General features: G+C 38.1%; 1 protein-coding gene across 1 annotated transcript in view; it reads left to right on the top strand.

Moving 5' to 3' along the window:
- Positions 1-19092, top strand: part of FLT1 (fms related receptor tyrosine kinase 1) — a 131948-nt gene that overhangs the window by 63832 nt on the left and 49024 nt on the right. Inside the window, exons 12-15 of the mRNA XM_081953290.1 lie at positions 5479-5587; positions 9307-9597; positions 15263-15409; positions 17122-17253. Of these exons, the coding sequence (XP_081809416.1) occupies positions 5479-5587; positions 9307-9597; positions 15263-15409; positions 17122-17253 (679 nt within the window). The remainder of the gene's footprint in view (positions 1-5478; positions 5588-9306; positions 9598-15262; positions 15410-17121; positions 17254-19092) is intronic.

The raw sequence follows: 19092 nt of genomic DNA, 5'->3' as shown, positions 1-19092 counted from the left end.
GCAAAATGTTATGTTGTAATAGCAATAGGAATAGCACTTAAACTTACATACCGCTTCACAGTGCTTTACAGCCCTCTCAAAGTGGTTTACTGAGTCAGTATATTGCCTCCAACAATCTGGGACCTCATTTTACCAATCTCAGAAGGATGGAAGGCTGAGTCAACCTTGAATCATTCAGAATTGAACTCCTGGAGTAAGCAGTGAGTTAGCCTGCAATACTGCATTCTAACTACTACGCCACCATGGCTCTTAAATAAAATAAATGATCAAAAATCCATATATATATATATATATATGTCTGATCTGGAGAGATGCACTTCTCTTTAAAAATCACTTCCACAGCATGGGAATCCTCTTTGATGGGGTTTTGATGTTGTACACCGACATTGACAAGAAAATGATAATGTGTTGCCCTCTCCTCTGGACAGAAGCTTGACATTGGGTGAAGCATAATCATGGAAGAAAGCAACCTAGAACTAAGAAGAAATTTCCTGACAGTTAGAACAATTAATCAGTGGAACAACTTGCCTCCAGAAGTTATGAATGCTCCAACACTGGACGTTTTTAAGAAGAGATTGGCTAAGCGTTTGTCTGAAATGGTATAGGGTTTCCTGCCTAAACACGGGGATGGACTAGAACAGGGGTGTCAAACTCACAGCCTCAGGCTGGATACATCATGCGCTGACCCCCACCCTCCATTTTAGCAAAGGGGGAAAGTCATAATATGTCACATGACGACAATGTGACACCGCAGGTTTGACACCCCTGAACTAGAAGACCTCCAAGGTCCCTTCGAACTCTGTTATTCTATAATCCTCAGTGCTGGATTACTGAAATGTGCTATTTGTGGGGCAGATCTTGGAGATGGCTTAACAATTACAAAGAACTGAAAATGTAGCAGTACTGAGATAACCAATAGTGTTTCTGGAAAGTGCTAAATCACTCATATTGAATAGCTCCTTTAGTTACTAACTGCTTTGTGCACTCAGCTCAAGATATTCATCATGATACAAAATGTTACCCATCTTGACCTAGAATATTTGAAGGACTGCCTACACTCTTATTTCCGAGACATGACTTGTCAGGAAATCACAGATCTCCTGACACTTAACAGTTAGCTTAATTTGTAGTCTAGAAAAAGATGAGCATAAAATAGGTCAAACTGACTAGAAACTTTACTGTAGATGAAAAAGGAAGCCATACAAAACAGTTGATTGCCAACTGGTAGCGAAAAGAAATACTGTACATGACTTGACCCTTGTGATCTTTAGAAAGACATTGAAGATTTGGTTCAGTTGTGGTTTTCTGCTGGTTCTCCCCGGTTCGGATGAACCGGTAGGGGCGGCGGTGGGAGGTTGCGACCACCTGCCCAGACGTCATCACGGACGCTCTGCACATGTGCAGAAGGTTCTGTGCATGAACAGAAGCGCCATGTGCGAACAAAGCGTGCACCCAAGCCTGCACACTCCCGGTTCTGAACCGGTAGCGAAAGTAAGAGGATTTCATGCCTGATTTGGTTGTTTCACCAAGCCTCAGGCAGGACTCTTTTGGATATCCCTTTTGAAAAATAACCATTCTCATACACATAATAAACAATATTGCATATTCTGGATTTTAATTTTGGACTATTAGGGTGTAGCTATTGGATTTAACTCAATCTGTAGTTATGGGAACTTGCTGCTCCAATACTGGGTTGATTGGAAGGACCTGGTAAGGAAATCAATAAATAGAAACCCTTGTGGTGTAAGATTAAGACTCCGTTTGCTCACCTTTCTAAATTAAAGGATACTGACTCTGAGATTGCATTTGGTGGCCTTGAAGTCAGGTAGTGTTTTATGTTTACGTAATGGCCATGTATGACCTGAAGAATGTTGGTCCTTTCCCCAGTCTTCAATCTCTGATTTCCAGGCGTAAGCAATAAAGATTTGTATGGATTTGCACCAAAACTCAACCAAATATGAACAACCTGGAAGAAATGGCTAGTGAGGAGGCTCTCGGGCAGTGCTCCTCAATGGAGCATCCTATGTCCCTCTGAAACTGACTCTCTTATTGTTGGTTTCTATATGCTTTTAAAACTTGACTTATTTCTGAGGTCCTGAAGAAAGTGATCCTGTCATTTTTGTTGTATGGTGTTTTTTTTATTTTTAGTATTTGTAATTTTGTACATTGAATGTTTTATTATAATGTACTGTATAAGCTACTTTATAACTACCATTAAATCACCAAGAGAGTATCAGTATGACTTCAAATCATCATTAACATTATTATCTGTGCACACTCCCATCCCGTCAAAACTAGACTCCTCTTGCCATATTAATTGAGAACGAGAGAAAATTATTTGTCACGGACTGAAAAAAATAACCCGCTAGGACAGTGGTTCTCAACCTGTGGGTTGGGACCCCTTTGGGGGTCGAATGACCCTTTTACAGGGGTCGCCTAAGACCATCGGAAAACCCATATTTTCGATGGTCTTAGGAACTGAGACACCAATTTTATGGTTGGGGGTCACCACAGCACGAGGAACTGTATTAAAGGGTCGCGGCATTGGGAAGGTTGAGAACCACTGCGCTAGGAGATAACTTGAGTTTAGCATATAATGTTATAAGACAACAGTTTTTATTTATTTTATTTATTCAGTTTCTATAGCCATTCAACTAAGCGAAGTGACTGTGGGCAATTTATAATTCTTAAATTATAAAGCAATTAAAACAATTTAAAAACATTAAAATAATAAAAACATCCACAAAATAAATTTCTGCTGAAAGAACAGGTTAAGGAAAGAGTCACAGAGAAAATATATCTATGTTGTTGCTGACAACTGACAAGATATTTGATGGCACATAATTAAAGAAGAAAGTATTTTAATCTCTTTGTTTGAGCAAAGCTACTTTTCAATTTATATTTCTGCAGTATTGGGACATGTTTTTTTCCTCATTATAATGGCAAAAGATGGGCCGATTTTGCCCTAATACTTTAGCATCTCATAGCTAGAACCTGATAGAATTTTCCGTTATATTTTTATATTCTTCAGCTGGTTATAGTTGGCCAGGTTAATAATTTTATCCGTGCAATTTTATTCTACTATGTAGTTACATCTAAACATGAGAGAAACTTATTAAAATTAGGAATGTTTAATTAATCATTATTAACATGAGTGGTGCCATGGAAATATTTTTGCTTTCTTAATTTTGAAACTTTCTGAGATCCTTTAGCAGAGTTAGAAAATCAGGGTTAGAAAAGTTTCCTTGTTCAAAGCTTGAGGCAAGACTAGTTTAAACATTTTCATGCAAGTTGCAGAAAATTACTTATGTGATTCTTAGTCCCTGCCTGAAGGTTATTTATGTGGGATGTAAAGTATATAAAATGTATCCCCTTCCTATCTCTGCAGCTTAGATATCAGAGTTACAAGCTGATTTGCAAAGGCCATTTAAATCCCTGCATTTTTAAAATGTGAGTTATAGCAAGATATGTTATAAAAAGACATTAATCTTAGGAAGAAATATCTATGATATCTCATGTGTTTGTTTTTTTATTTAAAAATTTTTCTTGCGTTGGTATTACCAGTGACGTGCGGCGAGGTTTATGGCTGGTGAGGCACTGACGTCAACAAATGATCATCATGAAGGGAGGACTGTGACAACTTTGATCTTTGCAAGCGTGCAAGCAAAATACCCCAGGATCACAGTGGCGGGGACAGCAACTCCTTCCGCTGCGCTGCAGAGAAGAGCCACACTGTGCAAGAGGCTCCTCAGTGCTAGCCTCAGATCAGCACGAGCCGCGGTCCCCTTCATGTTGGCTCAGGAAGGAGGGGAATGGAACCGCGGCTCGCGCTGATCTGAGGCTAGCGCTGAGGAGCCTCCTGCACATGCGGTCCCATTCCCTTCCTTCCTGAGCCAACATGAAGGGGACCGTGGCTCGCGCTGATCTGAGGCTAGCGCTGAGGAGCCTCCTGCACAGCGTGGCTCTTCTCCGCAGCACAGCGGAAGGAGTTGCTGTCACCACCACCGTGATCCTGGGGTATTTTGCTTGCACACTTGCAAAGATCAAAGTTGTCACAGTCCTCCCCTTTTTAGAGGCTTTTTTAAGCCTCATCTCAGCACTCGCCTTTTCCCTTTTCCCTTTTTTTTTCTTTTCATGAGAGCGGTGAGGCTCTGCCTCCCCTGACTGCACGTCACTGGTTACACTTCTGTAGGCATGAATCAGTATTATTTATATGCTATAAGAGACCTGTGCGTTTCTTGGATGGCTGTGAATGCTTTGTCTTCTTGGGTCAAAGAATACTGTGCATGTGAATACTATGCCAGTGTAACCTGTCTTTGCTTAATTATCAGCTTTTCTTAATAAAAAAAAAGGTGTTGTTTTAAAAAAACAGAGGAAAGGGAGTGGTTATATAGAGAGATCATCCTTTATCTTTGGCTACTAAACACCAGTTGGAAAATATTTGGTGACTAATGAAATATTTTTTAGGATGTATTGTAAAATGTTGGCAGGCTGCTGTTGAGGATGGTAGGGGAGAAGGCTAAAACATCAGACAAAAGTGTGGTTTGTTTATGAATGTGATGTTTGGGTAAAACAATGACAGCTTCCATTGTTGGCTGTTTCCCTGTTATTAATCACAACAAAGTTAAATTTTGCTTTGTAAGCAGACCTTCAGAACAAAAGTGAGATAACTCATTAAGGGAATATCTAGACCATAAGTATGAAGTGTATTTTGTGCATTTTAGTCTTTGAAAATTTTCAAAATCATACAATGATTCCCCCCCCCCCCCGAACTGTTTATCCACAGAGGCTTAATTTTTCAGACATGTGTTTCTTCTCCAGAATCTTCCTTATCTCTGAACATTCACTAATTGTAAGCACTGGACATCATTTTCAACAATTAAATGGCCTTCTGTGCTAAAAATAGATTCTATTTTGCTTATAAAAATAATCTGAATGCCAAACTTCTTATTATTTTTTAATCTGCCACATGCAGAGTTATTATTAATTGCCTTGCAACTGTATTTAGTATTTAATTTGTAAGTAAGAAAGGCAAGAATCTCTTCTTTATCTTAGATGCTTCTCCATTCTCCAAATGGGAGCCAGATTTTCCTGGAAATTTCCTTGCCAATTTTTCTTTCTGACTCAGGATCTTCATTGCACCACACCTCATTGGCTGCAGCATCTTAAGCATGAGATAAAACAAACATCCTAATTTTACATATTCAAAAGGAAATTACTATGATAATATAAAAGTCTCTTGGGAAAATGGCTTTCCTCTTAATTGTTCAATTACCTCCATAGGCTTTTTTCCCCATAATGAAATTTGCATTGGATTGAATCAATGCTACAGTTGAACTAGTGGCTGAAATTATTTATACTGTTCTGAGGAGAGGGAAAAATCATGATTTATGTATCTTCTTATATATTATAGATATTGTTTAAGCTGTGAAGAATAGTTCAAAATGTATAAATATAAAATTATTGTTCCTTTCACAGACTGCTAGCATCTTGGTTGTGGCTGAATCCAGAACATCTGGAACCTACAGCTGCATAGCATCCAATAAAGTGGGAAAGGACAAAAGAGACATCAGTTATTTTGTAACAGGTGAAGTACATTTCATGTTCCACTAATTCGTATGGCATTTAGGTATATTGGTGGTGGTGGTTTTTTTGCCATTTTGTGATTAATGAATAGCTATGACAGATGCAACAGCATTTCATATCATCTCAGTGATCATGTTTGGGCTTGTAAATAAAATCAACAGCTAATATAATTAGGCATCCCTCTCAAATGCAGTTGTCAAAGAAGTCGCCATCATTTCAAAGCGTCTCATGGCATCTTAAAATATTCTTGTACAAGTTTCCCCATGAAAACTATGCAGTACTACATTTGCTCACCTTAATGGCTAGCAAATGGATCCTTAAACGCTAAAATATAATGAAAACCTATCAGTACGAAATGACTATAAACATTTAGCCGTCATGGCTTGGTTTATTCTGAAATAACATGTGTGCTGGATTCACATGAACAGAGGGAAAGTAAACCATGGGACCCCGTGATCCTGCCAAGAAAGGAAAGCTTTTTAAATCAGTTTCAGACTCAAGTAGGTCTTGCTATGGGCTTAAAAAAGGGTATGAGAAAAGCATCTGTGTGAAATTGTTCAAGCTTAAGTAGTGTAATTAGCTAGCATTTTCTTCTCCCAATCAGCTGAAGAAAAAAAAACACTAAATGTTCTGATTTACTAGGGAACAAGAAGAACAACAACAAAAAAGATCTTTAAACTAATGCCAATTCAAAATGCTGATGGCTGTGAACAAAAGGCCAGGATGCTAAAAAGGATTTCCTTTCAGTGTATTCAAAATAGATACTTTGGGGCTAGACTGATTGCTAGAGGTCTCTTAGCTTTTCAACAACTTTTAAGTTTGTTTTCATTTTAAGTCTGGCAAAACCAGAGAGAATGCTAAGATGGGGACAGGAACATATGGGGGGGGGAGCGGTTAAAAAGGCATTCTCTTTTGAGACTTGGCTACTCTATGCTGTCAATTAATTAGATTGAAATCTAATTGAACAGAAAGGTGGGCACAATTGGCCTTTTCCAATTTCCCACCACGTTTGTGAAGAGAAATGCAACCAAGTGAATATTTTCCATCAGTTATTCCACGAGATTTTTTCCCTTAAATTTTCAAAACAAGGAATTCTTTTTGGTAGTAGCAATTGTTATTTGCTACAATAAAATACAGAGGGGTCCCTAAAATTTAATGGAAAGGAAAAATCCAAGGAGATTTGCATTTGCTGGAGGAATATTATGCAATGTATGAAAGACAAGATATTCAGCCAATCCTTTAGCCACCTAAAGGTACAATTAGATATACAATTAATATACGTATCTAAAGCAAATACTCTTTCGTCAGAGTGAACAAGGAAGTATAGTTGTAGAAAGAAATGTGGAGGGTTGGTTTTTTTTTTGCTAGCTATTAGTCAAAATGCAGGGCATCTCACCCAGATGACATGCGCCACTCAATGATTATAGATCATTGTGGATCTCTGAACTACTTTTCTCAACTACTTTGATTATGAATTCGGTACAGAAAAATATCCTTTAGCCTTCCATTCATTATCTCCTCTAGGTTTTCAAAAGTAAAAGGAAGCAGAACCAATCAAAATCAAAGGAGCAGACAAAGTTGAAAAAGATATCAATTGACCTCAGCTTAGTCTTGTTTTAATATTCTTTTATCTGTGATTAGCCCCCCCCACCACCACCACCATTGTCTACTCAGATTAGCCTTCAAGTTTTTGTTTTAAGTAGATTTCATTTTTAGGGGCTTCATAATAATCAAAGTTACTGTGGCCGCCTTAGCTATCTCTGAATGTCGAGTGGTTTGTTCTCTATCTTCCATACACTCCACCCTTTCACTCTGATCCTTCCCCTATTTGTTGGGCTGTTTTGCTGGCACGCAGCAGGGCCCTGGGTGGGTTTGCAATTACTGAGGGTGAGACAGGAACAGTGTAGCCTTATCTCCTGGCTAACCAGTGTCACTAAAGGCATTTTATTTTGAGATCCCTGATGGTGCTTGGCAAAGATAAACAAAATCTTCCATCAGGAAACCTGGGAGCGATTTCCACAGGAAGTTTCAAATCACTAAAGTAAATATAACTCTTTTTACATTATTCCAGCCGCTCACTCTTCAACTAGTCTCAGGTTTTAATACTATGAGGGGCTTTTAAAAAGTACTTTTTTTTAAAGGGAAATGTTTATTAGAAAGTATCTCTTTTTTTCCTCTCCTTTCTTTCTAACCAAATTGATTTGTTTAATATGCCTATTTTATACTCACCATTTAAAATGATGTAATGTATCGTATCCTGCCCCATACATCCCTTCGGCCGATCCGCTCACACAGAGAGGGACTTCTCCGGGTGCCGTCCACTAGGCTGTGCCAGCGGGCGACGCCCAGGGGAAGGGCCTTCTCTGTGATGGGCCCGACCCTCTGGAATGACCTTCCCCCTGATATCAGAACAACTACAGACCTCCGCTCCTTCCGTAAGAAGCTCAAAACCCACCTGTTCAATTCAGCCGGCCTGGCCTAATCCCAGCTTACCCACCTCAAGTCTGCATTTTTAAATTCTATGGGTTGGTTTTAGGCCAAGTTTTAATTTTTATCAATTTGTACAGGGTTCAAGGTTTAATTTGATTTTAAGGGTATTTAGTATGTATATGGTTTTTTAATGTGGTTCCTGTACACCGCCCCGAGTCCCTTCGGGGAGAGGGGGCGGTCTAGAAATCAAATAAAATTGAAATTAAAAATTGAAATCAAAAAAGCGAACTGACCCTCCCAGAATGTTTTGATAATACTGCTCGTAACCCCTTATCAATGGTCACCATGAATGAGGCTGGTAGTTTTCAAAACCAGGCTACTGCCCTGTTGACATGTTAAAGCGTTCCGAAAACGTTTGAGCATCATAAACCTCTCCCCATAAAAAAAAATATGTTGCCTGGCCCTCTATTAAATCATAAGAATTTATCAAATTGCAAATCCTCGGAAGTATTATCAAGGATTACTTCCGAAACAGAAAAAGGACCGGTAATTCTTTTACTTTTGCGCGTTTCTATAAAGGCCAAATAGATGTGATGCTCAGGGCAGCATAAAATATATATTAACCCTTTCCTATTCCTGTTCCCAGTAAGAGAGGAATGCTGCACACTAGCATTGGAATACTTCTGAACTTGGGTTTTGACAGTGTAATTTCACATTTTTGTAACATTTTACAAAATTTCCTATGAATTAGAAACTTTAGCTCTCCCCCCACACACACTTTACATTGCAATTCAGATTCCAAGAAACTTTTCTGTGACCAGAGAATTTTTTATTTTTGATATTAAATGTATACAACAGAAAAGAATGACTAGCAATAGCAATAGCACTTAGACTTATATACTGCTTCATGGTGCTTTTACAGCCCTCCCTAAGCAGTTTACAGAGTCAGCCTATTGCCCCCAACAATCTGGGTCCTCATTTTACCCACCTCTGAAGGATGGAAGGCTGAGTCAATCTTGAGCCAGTGAGATTCGAACTGCCGAACTGCAGCTAGCAATCAGCTGAAGTAGCCTGCAGTACTGCACTCTAACCACAGCGCCACCTCGGTTCTTGACAATGTGTCGCATTGTCACTCTTGACTAGCAGGTGGGCTGGTCCACCCGCAATTTCTGCTACCAGTTCGGGTGAACCGGTCCAAACCATCTGAGTACCACCTCTGACTATGTCCTAGAAATTATATCTTTTCCCCAGATTTCCTATGAACTAAAAGAATGCTTTGGTTTTTGACAGATATACCAAACGGATTGTCGATTAACTTGAAGAGAGCACCTGTTGAAGGACAAACGCTGGTGCTGTCGTGTCTAGCGAACAAATACTTATACAAAGACCTCACCTGGCTTTTACCAAGGACAGCTAACAACCAAACAAGAATTAAGAAAGCCATTGTGAAGGAATATTCCACCGAGCTCCCTCTCATCATCAAGAACATTTCGCTTGAACATTCAGGCACCTACGTCTGCCGAGCAAGAAATGTATATACTGGCAAAGACGTGCTTCAAGAGAAAAACGTTACCATCAGAGGTGAGCGCTGTAACAAAAAGGCTCTTTTCTCACGGATCCACAAATTTAAGAGCGCAAGGAATGATTGTACAACACAACACAATGTAAGCCAATAAAGGACTAACTAAAAAGTGACACTTCACTGATATAATCTTGATTGACCACTACTGTACACTTCCAAATATGGAGGTTTGGACAAAGGAGGAATAACAATGCCAAAAAAAAAAAGAAAGAAAAGAAAAAGGCCTCCACCCCAAAGTACAGAAAAATAAAACCTTGTCCCTAAACCTGGGCTCCCAATTTGGCTCAGAAAGTCCTATTCTACTTTGACAAAGATGTGGAAGTTGGAATTTGGGAGAGTTCCCCCCCCCCCCGCATTGCATTTTGTGTGTGATGTTGTATTGTTCTTTGCAGTCTCCCACCAAGTGCTAATGAAAAACCTTGGACCCAACCTGTCTTCAGGCTTTGATATTCAACCTCCTCCCAAGTGTCAAAGCTGCATAAACTGAAAACTTTTTTAAAAAATAAATAAAAATAAAAATAGAAAGACTGATGCCTTTGATCAACTTTGGACGCTCTATAAGTTAACTTTGGTGCAGAATAAGCACAGCTCAGTTTGAGAGATTGACTGGACTATGGTATTATTTACTTTAATCTGCTCTTTGTGGATTTATAAATATTGCCTGCTGAGCAAGTTCTTATGCTTATTTATTTGAATTCATATTTTTTTCTACCTTAAATACACTCTTTTTTTTTATAAAAAAAGAAATATTTCTCAGGGAAAGCTCTGAGGAGGCTCTAAAATGAAAAATAACACGTTGAAATTGTTTGCATGAATTAGACTATTTAAATCCATCAAAACTGGGTCCATTTTCTTTGAGTGAATAGATTGTGGGAGATTTCCATTGGGTCTCCCTTTGCTTTCCTTTCAAATGACTCACCTACTATGTTAAACACGTGTTGACATGAATGAGAAAAGTCTTCATTGACATTATAATGAAGAAATATGTAACTGTTAAAACTAACTTAATAAAGAGAACTACCACATTTACCCTTACTAATAAGGTTTCAATCATCACAGCAAATATTTAATGTATTTAAAGTTAAGGCAACAAGTATATGTATGTATCTGTGTATGTACAGTATGTATGTGTATGAAAAACACACACACATACATATTGCCACAGGCACACAGACACACACACATCATTTCTTTTTCATTTCCAAATGGTAATAAGATTTCTAAAATGACTAAACTACTGATAGAGAGAATTAAACGCAATCTATCATTACTTTTAAATGTTTCTTGTCAGTCTCTTTTGTGATTTTATTTCAAGATTTCCTCTGTATTATAAAATCTATATAAGAAAAGAGCCTACTATTTTGAATAGAGCTGATGACTATATTTTTTTACAATGTGTACCTATTATATTTCGGGTGGGTGTTCATTTATGATTAATTTCTATATAGAAAGTTTAGCCGAACATGCGGGAATGACAATAGCAAGAGCAAAAATGGAAACAAAACTACGCTTTGCTATGAAAACAGAAAAGGGGGAGAGGTGTCAACATGATGGCTTCTTGTGCCTGAGAACTCACCCACCCATTTCCTTCTTTAAGGTAGCAGGACTGTGTCCTACAGCCAAGCTGGCCGTTCACGTGGGAATTGCTTTTGTCAAGCGGTTGGGGTAAACAATAGCATTTCCCCATCATACCAGTTTTGTAAAATCCAAAACGGGATGAAAACAATTAGCTACCTGGAAGTTGTCAGAGCGAAGGAAAGAATAATGGTTCCTCTTTTTGAAATTTTGCCTATATCCTACCTTTTATAAAGCAATTTTTTCCCCAGTGTTCTCCAGAAACAATTTGTATTCCTGTAAAAGAGGACTTGGTAGCTATTTTTAATATAACGAAAGCTAATCTTGTCCCTGGTAACTGCATGACAGTAATAGCTCAGCTTATTTTACTGTATTCAAGGGGGGGGGGAGAAAGAAAGGAAGGAAGAAAGAAGGAAGGAAGGAAAAGAAAGAAAAAGAAAGAAAAAGAAAGAAAGAAAGAAAGAAAGAAAGAAAGAAAGAAAGAAAGAAAGAAAGAAAGAAAGAAAGAACGAGCGAGCAGCTCTAACGGGATTGTGAATTTTATAAGTGGAGTTCCCAAAGACAAATTAGCAGAAACCTGAAAATTAGAATTTAGGGGATTGAATAAAGAACCTCTTTAACTTTAGTAGAGCTAAAGAACAGAAGCGTGTAAGTACAGAGAGTAAGATTCAATCCACCAAAAGAAAAAAGAAAAAAGTTTACAAGATGAATTGAAAAACAGTTACATAAGCTTATTTTATAAAGTGCTATTAGGTTTAGAGTTTAATATGGACAATGCTATGAATTTAAAAATGCTCCATAGGACATCATAGACATAAGAAGGGATACTGTTTCTGGTTTTTTGGGGGGGCTGGGCAATTCATAAAAATAGCTATGAATTACAATGGAAGCTACATGTTTTTCCTGCGTTGCTGCTTATGTTGAAATTTATAATACAGTACAATCTCTGTGTTACACAATGAGGCCACTGAAGGCAAAGAGTTTAAAGAAGCCTCTTTTAAACTCCACCCCCCCCCCAAACTCCCCATGACCAATACTAAATCATGCACATGTACTGTCTGGAACATACAAATTTTGGTCTTCTCGGAATGATTTAGCATTGTCTACGTGATGGGAGAAATTCTGCATGTTAAACTTCAAATGTGTTTTTTGCCGATTTAAAATGAAGCTGATCATATGTCACTTCATAATGCAATATTTTAAAAAATAATTTTAAAAATACAAAAAATGATGGGAGAGTAAAGGTGTTTAACGTAAAATGGCATTTTATTTGTTGGTCGTGTTTATGGGGAGATAATTTCTTTTCTGTCTCAGGGTTAATTAATTTTCTCTGTCTGGCTATTGAAGGCATCGGACCAACTGTATTGTTGTAACGGAGGACTTTGTACCATGACAGAGTTCCCCTTCATGTTTCTGGGATCAGAGAAGCTACAGTTTACAAGTAATTTCTTTGGTCCAGAAGTAATTCATTGTTGACTGGGTACACAATAGTCAGACTGGTTGCAACTGAAATCAAAGAGAGATTGGTACTTCAGTCAAGGGAAAATCCCTAAAGATCTTTTGGAAAATCCCAAAACTTAAAATCAGAAAATGTACATGTAACAATCAGGGAAACACCTTTTTTTTTCTTTTTGCTTTAACCAATTATTTCAAAACCAGCTACTTATGGTAACAGCCTTACTAAAAGTAATATGAAAAGTGATCCAACTGAATTTAAAGTAAGGAATTGTTTCTTGATATGTGTATGGCTGTAAACAAATTAAATTTAACCCCAAAAAAAAGTATCTAAATTGTGTGACTCTTTTTTTCCAATTCATTCTACTTTCCTTGATTGTACTTTTATGTATAGTAATCCTATAGAATACAAAATGCACATATGTGGCAAAATTCATATCCTTTGGTAATGGACATATTTTCAAAACATGGTTTTACATATAGCTTATTGAAGAAATAAAAATAAAATAAAATAATCACTGATAATTCGGAGACAACAGATAAAGTTAAAACAAACTTTTGTTTTTTATAATTAATTAGTTAATTTTATAATTAATTCATATAACAAAATGATTCAATAGCTTGTATACCAATCACCTTTCATAGAAATATAAATAGATAATTCAGTATTTTACTATACTGTTCGGAAGGTCTTCAGCATTTAAAGATATGCTATGTAAACAAACTAATGGACTGTATGTTAAAAGAAACTGCTGGCTGGTTACACAACAGCAATCAGTTCTTAGTTTAATATAGAAAATAGAGATTTTCTCCAAATAACAGAGGTCGTTTTAAGAAGCCACATTTTTAATGTTAGCTTTCAACGTTTCTGTGAATAAGTAGTAACTAAAATTTGAAGAAAGTATACAGATATGGTTCTCATAAATACTTGGTTTGCTGTAATTAGGGACAGAATAAGCTATTGGCTCTTGGTAGGAGTCTAAATTTCCTACAAAAAGAGGAAGTATCCATTGTAAGAACAACTCAGATGGTGACCTTGATCCTATCACTTTGGAACATAACACTGTCAACATGAAAACAGTCTGCAAAACATTTTAGTCTACCAACAAGTATTCCTGATTGTTACACTAAAAACTCTTATTTGAAATTTTGTAATAGGGGCATTTGAAGAGGTAGCCTGAATGACAATTCAGAGTCATCAATTTCTTTTTTTATTTTTCCGTTGCATTTTTCAAAATCATCTATTTGTATGCAAAGAGTGTACAGGGTCATCGAAAGATGATGTATAGAAATGTGGTATCCAAGTGGTGTGGTTTGGTGCCACAACAAGAATATACAAAGCTGCCCAAAACTTCATGATAATAATAAATGTAACATTTGAAATATGGAGTCCTTTAGTGTGATTGCTGGTTGAAACATCCTACATGGTGATCAATGACAATTCATTCAAAGAAGCAAATTTTAACTTTATACAGAGTATATTAGCATTGGACAACCATTTGTCTGAAATGGTATAGGCTTTCCTGCTTGAGCAGGGGGTTGGACTAGAAGATCTCCAAGGTCCCTTTCAATTCTCTTATTCTGCATATATCAGGTGTGACATTTGTTATATATATGTGTGTGTGTTTTTTAAAAAAACTTGAATTATATGCCACATGCACACATATATGCATAGACATGTGTTTTTTTTAATTCACCTATCAAGTCTTTCCCAATAAACTGGGGTGGGCAGATGTTGTTTGATGCTCTTAAAGGTCTAAGCTATTCTATGTAAAGCTGATTTAGTATTATTATTGGATCAGTTGTACCAATCCACAACTTATAAAATCATTCACAAGCCTTTATAAGATCATTACACATTACGTGGGATACATACAAATGTATTACACAGCAATTAGCAATATGATTGCACTAACAGATTAATAGTATAGTGTTGCATTTCTGATTATTATGCATTTCTTTGATTTTTTTATCATGATAACTGTGGCATTTTGCTTTTGCTTCCCTTATTAACTTCTATTTTTATGGCAAATTTACTGTTAAATTGGTGTAAAAACACTTGCCAAATCTTACAGCTATGCTCATTTGTCTAGTGTGTTTTATTCCTATTAATAAATGATTACAAATGAAAGAAAATGCATTTAGGCATCTTATCCCATCCCATCCTATCCTATTCTATCCTATCCTTCCTATCCTGTCCCATCCCATCCTGCCCTGCCCTAAAAATACCGTCCTAGCCTATGGATGAGTACGTATAGGTAATCTCATATCCTTCAGTGGAATATATTCCCAGGATTATGTGGTCATGGAAAAATATTGAATCTAGGGTAAGTGATCAATTTCTAAACACATATACAGAAGATTATACAATTAGATTATGTTTTTTTTTATATATGCAATAAAACTAAGCAACAATGTCTTGCATTCTCTATTCTGTACTTATCATTTTCTTCTACTGGTATGGGAATGGTGCTTTTCTTTTAAAAAAACAAACAAACCCCTGATATACTTGTATAAGCATGTAGAAGGTAAATTGGAAAACAACCACAATGTAGAACAGGCAATTGGGATGAAACAGAACATGATGCCATGGCATTAGGAATGTACTAATTGATTTGTTAATATGTTTTGTAGCTCAGGAAGCCCCATATCTCCTTCGGAATGCCACTGATCAGGTGGTCAACGCCAGCTACTCTCTTAGCCTGCAGTGTGCAGTACATGGTGTGCCAAAGCCCCAGGTTTCGTGGTATAAAGACAACAAACAGATACATCAAGAGCCAGGTGAGTGCAACCCCCATTGATTTTTGTTTCTACATAAGATTCCTTGCATTTTTCTGCTTCATGTGAAATGGTACGGCCAAGTTCTCCTGCAATGTTGAGCTACCAATCACAAAGTTGAACTGCTTCTACATCAATTCAGAAACCTCTTGTTCATTTGCCCATCTCGGATTCAACGTTTGGATTAATCTTTATTTCAGATTCTAGTTTTCTTGGATTTGTGTGTGAGAGAGAAGGAGAAGGGAGAGAAAGTTGGAGATAATATGCCAACACACTACATATTTCAAGCAATTTGCTAGCTTGAAACCTTCTTAAATGGTACCCTTGTGCTGGAATATTCAAATGAATACTATTTCATTATTTTGCTCCAATATACGGTAAAATTCTTAGGGCATAGCCCAAGGGGGAAAAAAGTTTGTCAAAGTCTCTGTCATTTCAGTAATGTTCGTTAAATGTGTTTTTTGCATAAAAACATACCTATAGGAGAAAGAACTCAATCATAAAACACTGAAAGTGGTTAATTCACAGGGAGATCATAGATACATTTTGTTGGCTAAAGTCTGTCCCCAAGGCAGAACTCAATCAGGTGCCCAAATTCTACTTAATAGCCATCGGCCATCAAAAGTCATCAACTACTTCATTATTATTCATGAAAGAAACATATTTCATTATTAATGGTACCAAAGAACACAATTCACATTAGTATTTGCATGCATATTTAACACAATGGTCAACCTAGTTTTACACTGGACAAGAGATGGGTTCTGGCTGCTGCCACTGCCGGTTCGCTCAGGGATGCGCCATGCGCACACATGTACTTGATACGTACTACGCGCGCAGGCGCAGTACTGAAAAGTGTTTCTGCACATGCGCAGAAGCAAAAAAAGAAGATGGCACTGCCGTAGGTGCCACCAATAGAACCAGTTCGTGGGCATGGCAGGCTGAGTTACTACCTACTCAGCTGAACCGGTCCAAACCGGTAGGAACCCACCTCTGCACTGCACTGAATAAAGACCCACATTTAGATAAGCCACCAGAGATCAGGGATAATAACTAATGCAACCTGATTAGAACTCAGTACAAGGAATACAGTACCATTATTACTCTAAGGACATACCTGTGACATTTCAATTTCAAGCATCCAAGAACATTTATTAGCAGACATCTTCCTCTGGGCAAATTTATTTGTGCAGGTTTCTCTAAAATTATATTCAATGGATAGAAGTATTGTTGGCAGGCATGATGTTATAATCCTCATACACAAAAGGTTGAGGATCAGGAAGACCCTCCTTCGAAAACCATCTTCTAGATCAGGGGTGGGGGTCTCCAAACTTGGCAACTTTAAGCCCGGAGGACTTCAACTCCCAGAATTCTCCAGAAGCTAGCTGGGGATTCTGGGAGTTGAAATCCTCCCGGCTTAAAGTTGCCGAGGTTGGAGACCCCTGTTCTAGATTCAGAGCTTTACACCTATCAGTCGTGTAAGTTCCTTTGTAGGAAAAAAAGCGAGGAACCTCCACTAATCCCAATTGTCATGTAGCTGCCTGTGATGGCATCCATTGCTTCCATATCACAAGAAAACATTGCCAATGTCTTTGTTTTGCAGGGCGTATCACAACTTCGGGACTGTCTTATCCATCCATCATAATAGGATTTTCTTTGACAGGTTAGGCTCCGTATTTATGAGCTACTTATTTTGAATCTTTCCAATGCTGCAGGTGTAGTATTAGGGCCAGGAAATCAGAGCCTCTTGATTGAAAGAGTGCAAGAGAGCGACGCTGGATCCTATCAGTGCACAGCCACTAATCTAAAAGGAATGGTGACAAGTTCAGCCTATGTTACAGTACAAGGTAACGAAGACTTAAAGCAATGGTTTTTGTTGCTTGATTTTTCCTGTTTGACCTTTGCTGAAATTCCCAACTGATCTTTCTCTGGGAGATCTTGTTCTCCGTAGAAAAACAGGTAAGGAGCATCTTATCTGGGACATGCTGCTTTTAATTCTGTTGAACAAAGCTTAAGCAAAGGAAATGCACTAGGTCAACGGGACAGCTAACGGGAAACACTTAATCAGAATGTGTTTATATTGACCTGAAAATAAGTTTTGTTGCATTCCAACAAACAAGAGTCAGAATAGAAGGGGTATGTATATTTAGCCTCATTGCTTGCTTCACTTCCTCTTCCAGGCTATAAACTGAGTGACCTATTTGATTCATCCTGGAGTCATTTTCTGTTTTCTTCCTTCTTTCATTCATTAAAACTGGTAGCCCGTATGCTCTTGTTTGAGAATTGTGGCCTCTGAGTAAGCTGAGGGGGTTGGGTTACCACCCTACATGGCACAGGACCAGACTTGTGGGACTATCTGCCCAGCCTTGTTTTTATGCACCACATTGGGTCTATCAGGGAAGGCATACTTCAAATCCCATCTACCAAATCATGCCAAATTCTTGGACCCCAAAGTCATATCTTGTGGAAGAGCTTCCACCCAGTGATTAAGAGCTCTGTATTTATATCTATATCTTTTCCATTTCCATCTCCATCTCCATCTCTATCATCTATCTATCATCTATCTATCTATCATCTATCTATCTATCTATCTATCTATCATCTATCTATCTATCTATCTATCTATCTATCTATCTATCTATCTATCTATCTATCTATCTATCTATCTACACACACACCTACACGTACACCACTTTGGTGGGAAGGTAAGAATATTCCATGTGTCTTTGGCCACATGACTATGAAACATGTCTGTTGTGGCCTGTCAGCTGCCCCCCTCCAACAGCCAAATCAGAGGAGGAGGAGTCATGGGAGTCAGGGTAAGCAGAGAGCGAGAAAGAGAGAGAGAGAGACAGAGACAGAGACAGAGGGAGAGAGAGACAGAGAGAGAGAGAGAGAGAGAGACAGAGACAGAGACAGAGACAGAGAGACAGAGGGAGAGAGAGACACACACACAGAGAGAGACAAAGAGACAGAGAGAGACAAAGAGACAGAGAGACAGAGGGAGAGAGAGAGAGAGACAGAGAGAGAGACAGAGTCAGAGAGCGAGAAAGAGAGACAGAGAGAGAGACAGAGAGAGAGGGAGAGAGGGAGAGAGGGAGGGAGGGAGAGAGAGAGAGAGAGAGAGAGAGAGAGAGAGAGAGAGAGAGAGAGAGAGAGAGAGAGAGAGAGAGAGAGAGAGAGAGAGAGAGAGAGAGAGAGAGAGAGATCTCCTGTGGAAGGAAGAACCAACGTTGCTAAGGAGGACCCCACCCTAGTTCTGGGAATAAAAGGCAGTGGGTGGAGATGAATAGGTATGGCAGACAACTATTCATCTTCCAGCTGGATGGACTTGTTAGCCTGTGAGATAAACTTTTTGCCAGGACTACCAGCATTCCTAAGTAATCTTTTGAGTTCATGTCAGAGGATTTGTCAGTCGTGTTTGGGAAACTGGGTCAGAACAATGTCTTCAGACAATGTTGGCTTTCTCAGCCAAGAAAGATGATAAGCACCATGCCCTAGAGTCAGGCACGACTGGACAGGGAAACCTTTACTATCTATGTATCTATTTATCTATTTATCTATGTATCATCTATGTATCATCTATGTATCTATGTATCTATGTATCTATGTATCTATGTATCTATGTATCTATGTATCTATGTATCTATGTATCTATGTATCTATGTATCTATGTATCTATTTAT

Source organism: Natrix helvetica, assembly GCF_964273705.1.
Source record: "Natrix helvetica genome assembly, chromosome: 4".
NCBI lineage: Eukaryota > Metazoa > Chordata > Lepidosauria > Squamata > Natricidae > Natrix > Natrix helvetica.
This window is presented reverse-complemented; position numbering and strand designations above follow the sequence as displayed.